Raw genomic sequence first — 17410 nt, 5'->3', positions numbered from 1 at the left:
ACCTGGCCGTATCCACTCCAGCCGTCTTCTGCAGGTGAGGCCATGAACCCATTGGGCCAAGGTGTACACACACACACACACACACACACACACACCATCACCATCACCATCACCACCACCACCACCACCCCTGGGGCTGACAACTTTGTAGCTCAACCATTTGTGAAATAATGAGGGCCCAAGCTCTGTGATAGCTAGCTTTTCTAAATGGTACATTTTTTAAAAGAACTAGCTATCATCCATCGGGTTCTGACTCGTGGCGACCCTGTGTGTATCTGAGGAGAGCTGCATGCCACAGGGTTTTTGGCGGCTGGTTTATCAAAAAGTGATTGCCAGGCTTTCTTCTGAGGCTCCTCTGGCTTCCATAAAGATCATCAGATGTGGGAACTTAGGGGAAGCTGACTCCATCATTGCCCCCCCTCTTCCATGTTGCCTTGGAGTCGCCCTGCTGTTTGTCAAACACAGAGCTGTAGAATGTGTAGGGAATGGTGGTGGGGGGCGTTGTCACCATTGACTTTGTGGTGGTGAGGTCCCTGTTCCCCATGTGTCTCAAACCTAGGTGGTTGGATCCCCAGAGAGGCTGTGTCTCCCAAGAGGGTTTGAAGCCCCCCAAAATGCTGCATTTTCAGGTCAGAGGGAATGTCTAAGCTTGTTTACTAGATGTGGAGCTCCAGGCTTCCAGGGAGCACAGTTTATCCCATTGACAGTTTAGGGGCTGTGCGGGGTTCCCTCCAGCACTGCCTGCTTTTGTGGTAGCCATGTAGTGCAGATGAGCAGGAGCACCCTGGAGGCTTACACGCTGGCAATGACCCTTCTCGGGGCAGGCCAGTGGTGTTCCATCACTAACAGCTTTGGCCAGGGACATGGGCTCCTGTCCTGAGACCAATGTCCAATGTCTCTTTGCCTATCACATTCTCTTCAACTCACATTCTGGTCACCACTTCTTGATAGACATGTCATCCAAATGAAATAGCACAAGGATTGCTAAGGACTTTTCACTTACCTCGGCTAGGTTTTCCTGGTGCAGGGGTGTGCTTAGGGTCACCATGGAGGGCACGCAGGGGTTCAGGCTGCCCCAGTGCTGTCTCCAGGTGTGCGCCGGTGGCTACCACTCTGTCAGCGGCCTTGCGGTAAGCTGGGCAATCCTCTGGGCTCCGTATGTGCCAAGTTGAGGGGCTGGACAGCGTCCAAGAGCAAGCGGGTGATTGCAGACAACTGAATGCAGCTATGTCTTTCCATGAAAACGGCTTTCCTTGGCTCCCTGCCAGCAGTGGGCCATTGCCAAAAGAAACTGCTCTCGGCTTTACACACGAAGTGGCCGCTGTCTGGGCTAGCTCTGCTTTGGTTGTCTGTGCAAAGAAGGGCCAGCCTCAGGCCCTGAGGTATCTAGCAGATCCACTGCCCTTGGCGCACACACGTGTGCCGTTTACACTCTACATGGTACTTTCTGGCTTGACTTGGACCGATGGACGTGGAAAAGTGCTGCATGTCTGCTTGGCAGGCAGGGGTCAAGTAAAGTGGGAGCCCCATATGAAGTCCTGGCCACACTGTTGGGCCGGCTCCTGGGCAGAGGAGCTGCCACAGTCGTCTTTGGGGGCATGTTTTTCCTTGTGTGTGTCTCCTCTGATTTGATGTACATTTCAACACTGGAAGATTGGGTTTTAGTGCTTTGATCGCATGCATCTTATTAGGGCTTGAGGCAGTAGCTCTAACAAGGGGCCCAAACAAGATCATGGTGTTGCGGGTCTGGGCAGTGGCTCCTTCTGTGGTGCAGGTGAGTCGGAATGGACTGGACAGCACCTAACAATACAGCAATGTCTCTCTGTTGGTTATGATAGATTCTAAATGTGAAATGGCCCTTCTGAGCCTGTTACTGTCAGAGCTGGGTAATAATCCAGAGGAGAACTGGCCGTGCTGTGAATTACTCAAAAGGAAACTCACTCTCATCGAGTCAATTCCAACTCATAGTGACCCAATAGGACAGAGTAGAATGGCCCTAGTGGGTTTCTGAGACTGCAGCTCTTTGGGGGCGTAAACAGCCTTATCCTTCTCCCTCTGAGCAACTGGTGGTCTCAAACTGCTGACTTTGTGGTTAGGAGTTCAGTTTGTAGCCCATCATACTACCAGGGAAACTTCTGATTTACTAAGACCCTGGAAATAAGTGGGCTAACTATTTTTCACCACAAAGCAGCGCACAATTTTGGGTGTCAAGGTTTTTTGTTTTTGCATTGGTTTGTTTGGAAACATAGTCTTTTGATCAGATGCAGGTGACCATAACGGCAGTCAACCTCACCATATCATCCTGCAGATTTGCACCACGCACCACCCTCACGTCTTCTCTGCAAATGCTCATTTATTATTACCCCAAGCCTCATGATGAGAGAAATGATACACCTAGTAAGTCTCTCCCAGAACCCATCTTTGTATCATTAAGGAGAAACAAAGCAAAACCACTGCCGAGGAGTCAGAAAATTGTCTTCTCTAAGGCTTTGGATGGCTGGTTTTTCAGAAGTGGACCACCAGGCCTTTCTTCGTGGCTGCTTCCAGCTTTGTGGTAAGCAGCCAGCCTGTAAACCACTTGTACCCTCAGGGACTCCACTGTGCTAGCGGCCACCTTTCTCCGTGTTGGCTAGTTTAAGTGCACCTCTATCGATTTGTTTACTCCCCACTATGAAGTTGCTAGTTGGTGAAAGAGCCAACACTTGGACAGGTAAAATTGCTGAGTGAAGGCTCACTTAGGTATGGCTGTTTTCCAGTACAACCTCATTTACAGAAACAGGTGGTGGGTCATATTTGGCCCACATTTGCCAACCTTTGGTCTTTGTGACAGTGGGCTGCTAGCCATAAGCGCTGTATTTCAAACCTAACAACTGCTGTGCAGGAGAAAGATGACGTTAGCTGCTCTCGTAAAGAGGTGCTGTTTCAGAAACCTGTATAGCCTATAGGACTGTTATGCATTAGAATCTACTTGATGGGAAGCAGGGAGGGCCTCACTGATTTGGTGGTCATGAGCTTTCATGCTCAGTGACAGGTTGTAGCCAAGGCCCTTCCTTAGGAAGATTCTAATGCGTGTACCCTGTTTCCATGCCCCACTGGCTGGCTGTGGCTGGTACTGCGCTCCCAGGGCAGGCTTCCTTGCTGCATGCTGAGGTTCCAAGCAAGAAAACATGAAGGTGGGCAGGAAACTCATTGGTGTCACAGGGGTGGGTGAGTGGTGGTGAAACTGTCAGAGAGGGCGACATCAAAATGACTGTCTGCAAAATGAATTGTCTTTTAATAAAAGCATATTCCTGTGTAGTCATAATAATAAAAACATTTTTCTGAAAGCCCAGCTCAGATATCAGTGTACACACGAAAGCCAAAACCCTCTGCTGATTTTGGACCTCTTCATGTGCTTAGAGCAGCTCTGGGGCCCTGGTGGCTTACGCCTTAGGGTACTAGCCTTGAAGTCAGCAGTTCAAACCTACCAGCCACTCCAAATGAGAAAGACAGGGCTTTCTGCTCTGCCCTCTAGGATCTGTCTCCATGAGTCAGAATCGACTTGGTGGTGGTGGGCTTGGAGAGTCTGAAGATGCTGTCTGGTGAGAGCTGTCATTACTACCTGATGATGGTCAGGTGACAGTGGCACCGCAGGCCCCCTGGCTTCATCTGTGTGCACACGCCTTTGGCGCCATGGCTGCTGGGGTTTTTCATAGTCACTGATTTTGTCAAATTTTCTGGTGTTTTCTACGATACTGTGGTATAAGTAGTACTTGTGAACTGATACCAAAAACCTTTTTTGGTTGGGGGAGGGGGGGCTGAAATATTAATTAAAGAAAGGAGGAGGGAAAAAAATCTTTAAAAGGTTTTAGCAAGTCACTGTAACTAATCATGTAATTCAGCGTAGAAGGCTTTTGCAGAACAGCTTGGTTAGTGGTCACGTCATTTCAGAACTACTACATTTTTGTAGTTTGTATTTACCACATACTGTTTGATGTTGAAAATGGAAAAAGAACATTACTCAGGACGCTGTGTGGTCTGGTACGGAGGGGTTCCCTGGGGGAGGTGACACGGGTACCACCACCCTCGAGAGGCCCCTGGGGAAGCTGCTAAGGAACTGAGTGTTGAGAGAACAAGTGTCTACTGGTCTCATTGAAGCCACATCAAAGCCAGTGTCTCTTGCACATACAGCGCCTTAGGTGGCTTGGGCGACTCTGCGTGCACTGGGAGCTGTAGCTACCCGCCTGTGGGTGCTCTGGTCAGGCCCATCAAGCCCCCTTATTCCCCTGTTACACACAGTCCCTGCAGATAAGGTGGCGTGTCCCCAGACTGCTTTTAGCTATGATGGTGAGTATTATGCTCAGACCCTCTCATGGCTGTTTTGTGAGGATGAGATTCAACTGCAGTTCACTTGGGACGATGGTGGTTATCTGGCATCTTAACCGAGTGGTTGGCACCTTGGGACGGGAGGCTACAGGTGTAGGATGGTATGAGGTGGTGGTGGGTCCCCTTCATCACAGGATTCTTGGCCCTCAGGGGACAGAGACTCTTGCGCTTGATTTTGGGTGACATCCCCATCAGGGCTCCCAAGCAGTGCCTGGCCCTTCACCCCTGGTATAGAGGGGCTACCTGGTGGTGAGTCTATCTGCAAAGGATGCTGAGGCTGGCCACCCACCCCCTTGCTAGCCCGTGTGCACTGGCCGAACTGCTCACCAGAGCAGCTTCCAGCAGCCTTGCATGGTTCACCCAGGTCCTGTCTCTTGACGCATGTCTGATGCAGCATTGAAGGGCTCTGTGGCAGAAGCCACATTTCCCACCCCAAAACCCCATAGAGGACCAGTGCTGTGTTGGGTGATGCGTTGGGCTGCTAACCCGGAGGTCAGAGGTTCAGGCCTATCAGCAGCCTCCCACAGAGTAGAAAATTGGCAGCTGACTTGCATAAGTGTGGTGGCTTGAAATCCCATGGGGCAGTGCTGCTCAGCCTTAGAGAGCTGCTGGAGTCTGAACTGACTTGAAGGCAACAGATTTGGATCTGGGTATCACTGCGGTTAACTGCTCCTGTTTTCTGGATGGAATTTCAGTTATGCTCAGAAGGACTCCGTTAGGAAGGTAAAAGTGAAAGGGGGATTTTTGCGCTTATGGGCTCATTGGGTGAGGCCAAGTGTCTGTGTAGGTAGACTTAGATTTGTTCCCTGTTGTATACGTGATGTTGCTCTTTTCTGCTTTAGTTCTATCAGCCGCAAACCAAGTCACCCTCAAGTTACAATCCAGTGACTGTCAGGCAGCAGCAGCAACAGTGTCAGGGTTATGGTCGTTGGGGGTCTTTAGACATCTTGATCTAGTGAACTGATCTTTAGCACTCGTGTGAAGGTATGCGGACTGGCCTGGGCCAGGGAGCACTTGACCAGGGCAGAAATCCTCAGCCCTAGATGTCTCTCCATGTGAAAGACTCGTCCTCAGTCTATGGTGGGCAGGTGACAGCTTGCCCTCAGGCTCGCCTGGCTCTGGGGGCCCTTGTGACCAGGAGCCTTGCTGGGGGTGGGGGTGGGGGCGGCAGGAAGAGGGGAGCACACTTAGCAAAGTTGACAAGTTCGAGGGACAGTGGAGACAGTGTCCATTCTTGGTGGCAGAGAGGAAAAGGTGGAAAGCAAAATTTCCAGCAGAATCCTTCCACGTGCCCCTGGAAGACTGGGTGAGCACAGGAAGAGGGACTGACCAGATAGGCTCACCTGGAAATGTGAGAGCAACCTGTCACCTGCAGTTCAGTCTTGAGCTGGAGAGGCTCCTGTGCGAGACAATTATTCTCCAGACAGTTATTCTCTTCTCACCTCCTCTCCTTGTGGGTCACACTGCTGGTGTGGAGATGAGGACCACAGGGACGGGCCAGCTGCTTGCCCTTTGGGGGCGGGCTGTTCTCATCGCTGTCCTCCCAGAGCTCACCTGCCTGAGGCCCCTTCTTCTCTGCATTCCGTCTGGTCTCATCGTGGAGGCTAATGTCCCCCTCCTCTTGTTTCAGATGGGAATGACGAGCAACACAAGTCCCTTTGGACAGCCCTTCAGTCAAGCAGGTGGGCAGCAGATGGGCGCTGCCGGTGTGAACCCCCAGCTGTCCAGCAAGCAGAGCCTGGTCAACAGCCTGCCTCCTTTCCCCACGGACATCAAGAATGCTTCAGTCACCAACGTGCCAAACATGGTGAGTCGCCGTGGCCCTTGGTGTTGGGGGGCTTGGGTGCGTGGGTCCTGCCTCCTCGTGTGCTGAAGCTGTTCAGGAGCCACTGAAGGCGCTGGGGAGCCAGCCTTCCCCAGCCACCATGCCTCTGGCAGCAAGCACTTTGGAAACGTGGGAGAAAGCCCAGGGACCTGTTCAGAAAAGATAGGTTTTTGTCATTTCATTTTGAAGGTCCCTGAGACTACTAGAGGGCTCAGCCAGTGGTACAGAGAACGCTGTGTGTCCTGTTTACAGCACCCCACCCCACCTCCACCCCTGTCCAAGAGGCTTTGTGCAGAGTGCACCCCTACCGTGAGCCACCCCTGTCCTGGAGGACGTGTGTCCCCAGCACAGTGTCTAGGAGGGAGGAGTGCGCATCTCTAGGCCAGCCCTACTGCAACTCTAGCTTTGGCCAATTCACTTGTCTTTCTTTTCCTTGATGAAGAGTTCAGCTTCATCACAAAATTTTGTTTCATTTTATTATATTGCACAATTTCTTTTTTTACTTTGTTTATTTTAATATATTATGCAATTTCAAGAATCACTTTTCCCCCCATCTTGTCACTTCCCCAAAGCCAACAGCAGTGGTTCTCAACCTTCCTAATGCTGTGACCCTTTAATACAGTTCCTCATGTTGTGGTGACCCCCAGCCATAAAATTATTGTTGTTGCTACTTCACTGTCATTTTGCTACTATTATGAATTGGGTGACCTCTGTGAAAGGGTCGTTCAACCCCCAAAGGGGTTGTGACCCACAGGTTGAGAACCGCTGGCCAAAAGGATTCTCACATCTCAGGGCTCATTCATGAACTGCATTACTGCAGGTGACAAAGATGATGTCACGTAGAATGTGACACAGGCCTAAGGATTTGGGATTTATTTAAGCTCTGTTGGCAGAGGAAGGGGCCCTGGGGGCCCAGTGTGTAAAACACTTGGGTGTTAACCCAGAGATTGGTGGTTTGAACCCACCAGCTGTTCTGAAAGAGAAAGGTGAGGCAGTTGACATGTAAAGATTCACAGCCTTGGAAACACTGTGGGGCAATGCCACTCTGCCCTGTAGGGTCGCTGTGAGTTTGGTTTGTAGGCTTGGTAGGGGATGGGGAGGTGTGGCTAGATTAGGTTAGGTCGGTGTTATGGGGACTGGAGTGGGGTCTGCACAAAGGGAAAGGAAGCTGTTAGATGGGGGGTGGGGGTGGGTGCTGAGCTCCAGTAATCACTCACAGTGAGTTCTTATGTTAATCCTTCTGTCTTCTGCCCCCACGACCCTTGCACCCACCAGCTAAGGGGGTCAAGTCAGTCTGGACTTGTCTGTTAGGTCACTGAGGACTTTGGGGATGCACTTCTGCAATATGAGTGAGTGGGGTCCGGACTGGCCTTGAGTATGATGCGAATGTTACTGAGAAACAGTGAAGACCTGCCTGGGGGAGACCTCCCTGTTGTAACAGCAAGAGCTGCCGCCATGTGTCACTCAAGGCCAGAGTGTTATGGGGAGGCTGGCCCAAGTCTCTACAGGGGAGGCAAACGTGGCTACTGCGCTATTGGGATGGGTGTCCTGGGATAGCGACTTTGGGTGAGGCCAGGCCGTAGGCTATTGGTAGGGGCTTCCTGGACCTCAGATCAGCCCTCCTGATGGTGGATCAAAGGCTTGAGTGGGAGAGAGGAGGAGTCGTGGTTTTGTGACCATTATTGTTTTCAAAGAAAGCCCTGGTGAGTTCCACACTGAGCTGTTAACTACGCCACCAGCCACTCTGCTCCTGTAAAGAGTTAAAGTGTTAGAATCCCACAGGAGCAGTTCTACTGCTAGCGTTGCTATGAGCCAGAATCAACTCGATTGGAAGTGAGGGGGTGAGTGTTTTCATGGCGCCCTAGTGGTGCAACAGGTTAGGCTTTCTGCGACTGATCTTAGGGTTGTTGACTCAAAACCACCTGCCCCTCATCAGGAGGAAGATCGAGGGTTTCTGCTCCTGTACATATATATATATATATATATAGCCTTGGAAACCCCAAGGATTTGTTCTAATCTGCCCTGTAGGGTTATTATATGAGTCTGCTACAACTCAATGACAGTGTGGGGGTGGCAGGCAGGGGGCGAGGTGTTTGAGGTATTATTTGTTGCCCTTTTTTTTCTTTCCCCAGTTTGGGTTGGGTAAGCATTGAACCATAAGATCAGCAGTTCAAACCCACCAATTCTCTTTATAGGAGAAAGATGAGGCTGTCTGCTCCCATAAAGATTTCCAGCCTCAGAAACCATATGTAGAGTTGCTGGGTCAGAGTCGACTCCAAGGCACGGTCATTTCCCGTAGTGACTTCAGGCCAGTTCCCAGGCAGATTTTGGTTGCATTCTCCCACCCTCTCATTCCCCTCTCCTCCCAACTGGAGTTTGTTGTTGACAAGCCCCCCTGGTGTGATGCCAGGGTACAGGGGGTAGTGGGGAGCCACCCGTGGAGATGGTTGTCCTCTTGGAAGTTTGTGGACGTGATTTGTCTCGTGGCCCCTTGAGGACTTGGCACTGTCGAGCTTGGGCTCAGGGAAGCCGGTGTCCCTCCCCCAACAGTACCACACTGGACCCCTCGCTTTTCAAGTAGAATTTGAGAAGGGCTGGCTGCCCACTCTCCCTCTGCGTCAGCACAGCGATGGATAGACCGCTGGGGTGCTGGGGTTCTGTAGGAGTTGGCATGTGCTGCCCCCCTCCCTTGTTGGGCGCCTCCGACATGCTCTCTAGTCTTCACTTCTCAGTAGTAGTAGTTGTTGTATAAATTCCTTCACTGTCTACGTTCTTCCCATCTTCTTGGGGATAATAAATATCAGGAGGGAAGCAGTATAATATTGATGTGATGTGACTCTTGCAAGAAGCCTGTAGGCAGCACATTCAGTGGACCTGGGTAAGCATCATCACAGCGAGCACTGAGATAACTAGTTGAAACTGCCTCCTTTTCCCCACAGCCCCAGTCACCCTAACGACTTTCTGCCTTTTTCGTTATCATGTGGAATGACCCCTTGTGGGTAAAGGTACATCTGACCCTAACCCAAGGGTTCTCAGTCCTCTCACATGCAGGGGAGAGCTGGACAGGGAATAAGGGAAACCCAAGAAGAATTGCTGTCTTTGAATTACACTGTGGGAGAAAAATATTGGAAGTACCCTGAGCTGCCAGAGAACAAACAAGCCTGCCTTGGACAGAGTACAACCAGAATGCTCGTAGAAGTCAGGATGGTGAGACTTCGTTTCAGCCCCCCAAGAAGATGAATTGACCATGGCAGCTACAGTGGGCTCAAACATTATGAGGACAGCGCAGGGTGCATCGGCCCGTAACCCAGAACCAATCCAGCTGCATCTATCCATAACAACAATGTTCCCCACAAATCTATTTGTCAATTGATTTGCCAGCATGTCAAATATTCTTAAACAGTATGTTTATAAACATTGACGCTGTAGTTGAAGAATAATCTTCAACAGGTTTTTAGCAAGTTGGTGATTCTCACTTGTGAATGGGCCCGATACCATCAGCACCCTTCAAACTCGGCTTCCACCCGCAGTCGAGCTGGGCCCGTCACCAGGACTGTGGGAGTTTGTCGGTGCCTTCCACCTCTTGGGTTTCTTCATGTACTCACTCATGGCAGAGCCCTGAGGGAAGACTTGTTTGTGCCCCGAGCACCACGCACACCCTCTCCTAGGTAGCCTGGGGCAGAAGAGGGAGAGGGGAGCCTCGATCAAGAGGTCAGTCCCCTGGCTGCTCTCAGAGTCTGAGGCACACATGGCCTGTTTTGTCCTTGGACTGGAATAAAAGGCAGATTGGAACTCGGGCTTGGGCTCGGCGCTCAGAGCCTTTGGTACAACACCACGGTGCTGCAGACACGAACAAGAGGGCCTCAGATCCCAGAGTTCTCGTAGTTGCATTTCATTGCGCTGTACACTTACTATGTGCCTTACAGGTTGAATGTTGGTGGCCACCCTGCATTGAGCCTGCTTTTTCCTGGGGCAAGCTCGTCAGGTGGGCAGGTAAGCATTGCCCTGAGCCTGCCACCTGGCTTGATGGGCGTGAGAGGAGATAGCAACCAGCCGAGGATAAGGAAGGGGACAGGTAAGACTCAGTGGCGATAGGTGTTGCCTTATGTGTTTGGTGGCATCGTGGGTTCTTTGTTAGACATCAGTTTGAACCTACCAGCCACGCAGAAGGAGAAGGACGAAGCTGCCTGCTCCCGTCAAGATGGACAGCCTCAGCAACCCTAGAAGCACTTCTGTCCACCAGGCTCACTGTGAGTTGGAATTGACTCAACTCGATGGCAGCGGGTGGGTCCTGTGTTTCTTCGCTTGATGTTGGCCTTCCAGCTTGTGCCTGGTGGCCTCCTCCTCGTGCCGTGTGTCCTCAGACCCCTCTCGCTCTTGCTTTCTAAACCCACCATCCTGCATCAGAGTCTTAGGAGACTGCTTTCTCTTGCATGTTTTGTTTCGGTCTCTGAACAAAAGTGCACACGTGTACGCATCAAGAAATTGGAGAAAAGTAGAAAGTTAAAAATGATCAAGCACCCCTAGAGGCTTCTGAAACCGTAACAGCCCAGACCCTGAAGGGGGTATGTTATTCAAAGGTGCTGCTGGCTCTGCAGGTTTGACCAGGGCCCACAACCACCTGCATGTTTCAGAAGCATTCACCTTCATTTCCCTGGGCCACTGGCACACTTTTATTTTCACGTTTTCATGATGATTCTGATTTTTTTATACTTCCATAAGTGTTCTAGTAAGACATCTTTTCGGTCCTAAATAAAAAGAGTAGGCGTAGTAAAGCATTCAAACACCTATGGGACAACTTTAACCGTAAAAGGGTTGGCACATAGCCTTCCTAGCTGTTATGATTTCTGTGAGTTGAGAACTGGGGCCAGGCTCGACTGGACCATCCTGACCTCCACGGCTGCCTCAAGGAAGACCAGATTAGAGGACAGAAGCTTTGTCTTGGTGCCATTTTGCTGCTGCCTAGTCACATCCCTCGCTCCCTTTGCCTTTGAGACCCCTGCAGACCATGCTGCAGGCTCGCTCCATCTCACTGCACTGCCTCTGCCCTCAGGTGGACACACACCTTAGACCAGGTTTCGCGTGTTCCTACCTAGTGCAGGTTCATCCTGCTGCCAGGGATCCTGTCAACAACACCCCAGCTGAGGAAAAACGAGTTCACTTGGTCACTTACCAATCACCTGCTTGTACTGTCATTGTCAGGAGAGGCCTTCTACCCAATTTCAGCGTGGTTTATTTTATTCTTGTGCACACAGCTTTTCCATATTCTAAGAAATGGGGAGGAGGCCAGTCAATGGCATGCACAACTGGCCTGGTTCTTCAGCACATCGGTATGACTGGAACTAGGGGACAGCAGATGAAGACCTTCACAGAATGGACAAATCAGTCTCGAGGGTGGCTCCTCATTGGCTTCTGATTTGAGGAAGTCAGCTCTAAGAGAGCTTGGGACCAATGGGAAAACATGCCATTTCAACTCCTCGATTAGCATGATTTAAAATGATAATTTTGTGAGACGGGGTTTCTTTTCCTCTCGGGTCCCTACTGTAATTGAAATGCTCCTAAATACAGTGGTTTGTATTTTCTTCCCATCTCTCGGGGGCAGTGGCCGGCACCCAGCACTCCTGAACGCCGACAGAGGGGCAGGGAAAGCAAAGGTGCCTTCCCTTGGTGGGAAGGGCTATACCTTCCTGGAGAAGAATCTGACAACTTCCCAGAAATTCATGAAAAGATGGAAGTAAAATGATGGCATTCCTTCTATGGATTTCTTGAAGCCCCTCCTGTGCAAGAGCTTTAAGTATGATTTGATTCTTTTGACCCACCTTCCCCACATGTGAGGATTCAGCCACCAAGAACAAGAACGATTTCCTAAAATTCGTTTAAAACCCCAGTAATGAGTATGACAACAACAACAACCAAATGGATCATTTAAATGCCCAGCAATGGAAGATGAGCTCAGTGGACATTCAAACCAGCAATGCCAGTAAAGTACACTGTCAGCCAAGAGACCATATAGGCTGTGGCTTGTGTGTGTGTCCATGCTGGAAAGAGAACATGCCCTTGCTTTTTCATCTTTAGTACTGCTGGCTACTGGATCCCAGCTGGTGGGGTTTATCTTCTCAATAGATGTATTGCTTTTCACATTTGTTACATGTTCACATGTTATGTTTATTGCCAGGGGGAAGCAGGAAGCAGACGTGTGAACAATGCATTGTCCTTGAGAGCTCCCTCCGAAGTGGAGCTGCCCTGCTCCAGACCTGCTCCCGGGAGCCAGACCCCGAGGAGCAGGGCAAGCTCTCTGAGTGTGAGGACTGACAAGTACAACTATGTGAAAAACGAACTCTGATTCTGTGAGAAACGGTGTCATCGTTTCTTTCCTACCCAATGACAAATAGGTAGTGTTGATTCCTGAAAATAAACACAACTGGCTGTCGTCCTTTGAGGGGCAGTAGCATCATCCAGAAGCTTTAACTCCGGGGACTCTGTTTGCATTGCTGCCTGCGAGGACCATCACGTGCCTCTCCTTTCATGAGTCTCCTCAGTTTAAGTTTCTCCAAAGAACACCTTGCTGGTATTTTCAAGTCTTAAAAGGCCCTGGTTCACATCTTCATTTTGGTGCTTTTTTCTCAGTGGAAAGGGGGCCTGAGTCGGGCTCATGGTTTGGGGGCAGATGAAAGCACCCCAAACTTTTGTCTTTTCAGCAGCCCATCAAAAAAACTTTGCAACTGTGATTGCTAGACATCCAAGTGGACATTTTATTGGCAGGAAAAGCGTTCCTAAAACCTAAGAATCAACTATGCTGTCTAGTTGGTTGTATTAAGGAAAAGTGTGTTTTGAAGAGTCCTGTGAACAGCGATGGATTCCTGGTAGCTCTGCGGGTGATGAAATGTTGGGTGAACTGGAAGGTTGGCTGGCAGGTTGTACCCTCCAGGGGCTCCAAGGGGGAAAGGTGGGGCAGTTGTCAGTTCTGCTTTGCCTTGTAGGCTCACTGAGTCAGAATCCACTCAACAACAGTTTGGGATGGAACAATGTAAAAGCAGGCCAGGCATACTGCCCTTCTGGCCACATGATTGTGAAGTCTGGAGGATGGCTCCGCCTCTCCTGACTGTGTGGGGTGTTTGCTGTACTGTGCAAATGGTCCAACCAGGCCCTTCTCGCCAGTGAGGCTGTACCAAATGAAGGAACCCAGCTTTGGCCCCTGGGGAGTGCCAAAGGCTGCAGATGTAGCAATGGTTGCACGTGGGTCAGCCAGACACTCCGCACAGCTCTTCCTGCGATCAGGTTGGCGGTGTGAATTGGGTTTTGATTACAGTGGCTGTGAATACGAGGCATTTGCTTGCTCCGATGGCAAGATGTGCAAGTGGGCCTCAGTGAGCCATGCTTCTTTGTCTCATAGAGACTAGTGTGGCTCCAGAGAAGCATACGGGCCTCCACCCATGGGTGGCAGACTGATCACACAGCAGCATTTATCACACAGGTCCATCAACTCAACCATGGGTTGAAAATACAATGAATGAACATGACCTTGACCTCTGATTTTATTGGGGAAGTTTGATTTTCTCTCTCTCTCTCTCTCTCTCTCTCTCCCCACCCCCATTCCTTTCAGTCTCAGATGCAGACATCAGTGGGAATCGTACCAACACAAGCGATCGCCACGGGCCCAACTGCTGACCCAGAGAAGCGCAAACTGATTCAGCAGCAGCTCGTTCTCCTGCTCCACGCCCACAAGTGTCAGCGGCGAGAGCAAGCCAATGGTGAGGTCCGGGCCTGCTCCCTGCCTCATTGCCGGACCATGAAAAATGTCTTGAACCACATGACGCATTGCCAAGCTGGGAAAGCTTGTCAAGGTGGGTGCCATGGAGTGCTGGAGTTGCTAGTGGTGAGAGGTTATCTCTTGTAAGTGAACAGGCGGCAGCCTTCTAGGGTAGCCAGGAACCTTTCTCGAGTTCTCCCTTACACGGCCCCTTGCCAGCCGAGGGCAGAGGCAGCTGCATTCGTAGTGTGTGGGAAGCTACACTGGAGGAAGCTGTGCCCTGAGTGTGCTCTTCGCGCCGCCTTCCCTCTGTCCCTTCGAAGCACTGTCTTCCCTACAGACATCGAGGCCCTAGTTTTCTCTTGGGCAGGCCACTTAGGGTGCTCGCACACGCACGTGCACGCACACACACTGACACACCAGCAGACACAGAGCATCTGTCTTGCATCTGTTTCCTGTATTCCGACCTCCGGAACCCCCGCCTGGCACTCTTCCTTTCCCTCTTGAGGCTCCTCAGGAGAACAGCAGCATCGCCCTGCTGACTGTCCACCTGTGTGGTGGTGGCTGGGCCACCCAGGCCGGGCGCCATCCTGTTGCCTCCTTTATCCCCTGTCTTCCAGCAGACCCCCTGGTTCTACCAGAGGGCCCTTCTGATCAAGCGCTGTGCTCTCCTTTCATCAGTGTCCTCCTTCCGTCTTTGCTTCCTCGTGCTCCTGAGCCATGGGAAATCCTCTCCCTGTCTTCCCTCTCCCTCGGTGGCACTTGTGAGTCCCCAAGGAAGCAATGGGGCAAGGCTAGACCATGAGACTGAGATGAAGACCAAGGCGGGAGTGGCCAGGATCTGCGCCCTCAGAAGCACTTCCATGCTGCCAAGGTCCCTGAGCCCCTGGTTGCCCGGCGGCATCTCTGCCCTCAGTTCTTCACCTACACTGTTTGCTGGTTTTCTTCTTTAAACAAATCTCGGCATTTTACCTTAAAATAGTGACGTGGCAGAACTATATCCATGTTCTCCTTTTCCTGACCTCGCTCCGTATCTCAGGGTCACTGGTTTTTGCTTTGTTTTTGTTTTTGGCCTGAACCGTAACCACCCATCCTCCATAACATTGCTTCTGTGGGAAGTTTTTGTTTGGAATTCTCCACCATCAACTTACAAACATTTTGGGTAATGGCCCATTTGTAAGTCGAGACCGGCCTGTCCTGTGTTATAGTTACACTTGTTTCCATTTTCTTATGGACTCTGGCATTATAATTTAGGTATAATGAAGTGTGACGATTTGGATGGAAAAATAACATCTCGTTGTTTTTCTGGTCATAGTTGCCCATTGTGCATCTTCACGACAAATCATCTCTCATTGGAAGAACTGCACACGACATGACTGTCCTGTTTGCCTCCCTTTGAAAAATGCCAGTGACAAGCGAAACCAACAAAGTAAGTGAGCACTGGGGGTAGACCAGAAAACCCGCTCTGCCCAGAGGCCACAGGGCGCGTATCGGAGGCAGGCTAGTTGTCAGCAAAGGTACGCAAGCTAGAGACCAGGGAACCCAGTGTCAAGCTGAGGCAGGCAGACTTGTCCTCTGGGGACATCAAGGGTGTAATGGGTACGGACTTCTGGTCACTGTCCCCCATTTCTGGGCACTTGGTGTGGTAGCCAAGGAGTAGTCACAGAGGGGCCAGCCATGGAGACCAAGCCCAGATTCCCTACTCCCCTTCCTAAATGCCAGTATCTGAGAGTTTGAATGTGTGGCCACGATTGTTGGCATTCTGTCATTTGCCAGCTGTTTGAACTCTGACCCACGCCCACCAGAAGGGAACCATTGCCCAGGCCAGTGCCACCCCTGTGGCCAGTTGTAAATCGAGCATCTGATACCTCGGGTTTCCATTGCCGTGAGAAGGATCTTCTAGGATATACAGGGACACTCATCCTACCGTGTGTGTGAAGGCGAGCCCGTCAGACTGGGTTGTCTCAGTCCATGACAGCCCCGGGAGGCCTTCCTCCTGCCTGTGGTGCGGCCCCAGGACTAGCCGCCTCCAACCAAGGCTTGCTGTTTGGTGAAACATCTTTGGAGTCAGCTGGGCAGCCCTTTAGCACAGGGGGTCACTTAGGCCCTGTCAGTCAGAGGCCCCCTGCCTGATGCTGAAGGGAGCGTGGATGTTGTTTCCCATGGCACCCTTTGTACTACTCTCACAGAGGAAACTCTGCTCTTGGTGCTTCTCCCCACTGGCCAGTTATAAGGTGCCCCCAATCTGTCACTCTCACTCACTGCGCATAAGCCTGTTCTTGGTCTTACCTAACCAGCCCTCCGCCAACTTGTGTGCATGTTAGGTGCTCATGGCACTCGTTCTTCTCGATCATCTTCCTCAAGACCCCGCTGCTGCCAGGAGAAGACTCGCTCCTTGCTTTTCTTTTTGTTTGGGGGGGGGGGCGGCGGCGGGCGGGCGCAGCGCTGTGGGAAATGGCAGCGAGGCCCCAAGAAACATAGTGTTCCTCGGGACTCCATGGAGCAGGGCACCCACGGCAGCATGCAGGGTCTCTTTTGCTCCCACCACAGTCCAGACCTTAGAGGGGAGGGGTGTTAGGGGTGGGCCCAGTTACCTCCCCACCCACAAAAGGAGTCATCCTCAGTTTCCTTTCAAAGTCAGCTTCCTAAATCAATTCAGTTGGCTTTTTAATTCCTACACAATTTTCCAGGCCATCTCTTGCATAAAGTTCTAGGGGTCTGGGTCTTTCAGAAGCAGAAGTTTGGGGCAGTTGTTCTAATGAGGTACAGTTTGTGTTTCCTCCAAGTTAGTGTAAAACGTTAAAAAAAAAGTCACAGCAGCAGCTAGTAATGTATCATGATCATTGTGATCTGCTGGTACACATTTCAGTAACACATGTCATAAGTGGTAAAACGCTGGTGTAGTTTGGAGCCCTGCAGTGGGAGTTCACGAACAGAGACTGTTGAGCAGCAGTGAGCGGTTAGTGTGGGGTGTGGCCTCTCTGTTGTGAATCTGTATTGTGGTTCACCTGTATTGCCACGGCAACGGCAAGCGTGCAATTTCTTTCATTTTTTTAAGAAATGCTTATGTGGTTTTGAATTTTTAAAAGGAAAAGAAACTTAGGTGTGCTTGTGGGTTTTTTGTTCTGACATCCTCAGGACAGCCCTAACAGTGTGAAAATGGATTTGGTGCATGCTCTCTCAAGTGGTAAACCACAGTTTGCTCTTAGTCACAAGGAAGGTGTCATCTGGGTGACTTGATAATAGACAGTGGTAGAGAAGATTGAAGTGATAAAGATCATGGAGAGTTGGTAGGCTCTTGAAAGCCCTAGGCACGAGCATTTGAGACGGTCTCTCAGGTGCAGCCCTGCTCACAGAGGCGCTGCGCTGTTGGCTCTAGCACGGAGCTCTGGCCACAGGGAGCTGTGTGTCCTCCTGAGTGAGGGCAGTGCTCTGTATGGTGTTCTCGTTAGTTCTCATTTCCTAAAGCA

At 50.9% G+C, this 17410-nt stretch overlaps 1 protein-coding gene across 1 annotated transcript in view; it reads left to right on the top strand.

Annotated features, from left to right (window-relative positions):
* LOC101641939 (CREB binding protein) overlaps positions 1 to 17410 on the top strand; it is an 80676-nt gene that overhangs the window by 24252 nt on the left and 39014 nt on the right. Inside the window, exons 3-4 of the mRNA XM_045286042.1 lie at positions 5996 to 6172; positions 13794 to 14034. Of these exons, the coding sequence (XP_045141977.1) occupies positions 5996 to 6172; positions 13794 to 14034 (418 nt within the window). The remainder of the gene's footprint in view (positions 1 to 5995; positions 6173 to 13793; positions 14035 to 17410) is intronic.

Source organism: Echinops telfairi, unplaced genomic scaffold (assembly GCF_000313985.2).
Source record: "Echinops telfairi isolate 266 unplaced genomic scaffold, ASM31398v2 ScPeMD7_5;HRSCAF=22, whole genome shotgun sequence".
Classification (NCBI taxonomy): Eukaryota; Metazoa; Chordata; class Mammalia; order Afrosoricida; family Tenrecidae; genus Echinops; species Echinops telfairi.
This window is presented reverse-complemented; position numbering and strand designations above follow the sequence as displayed.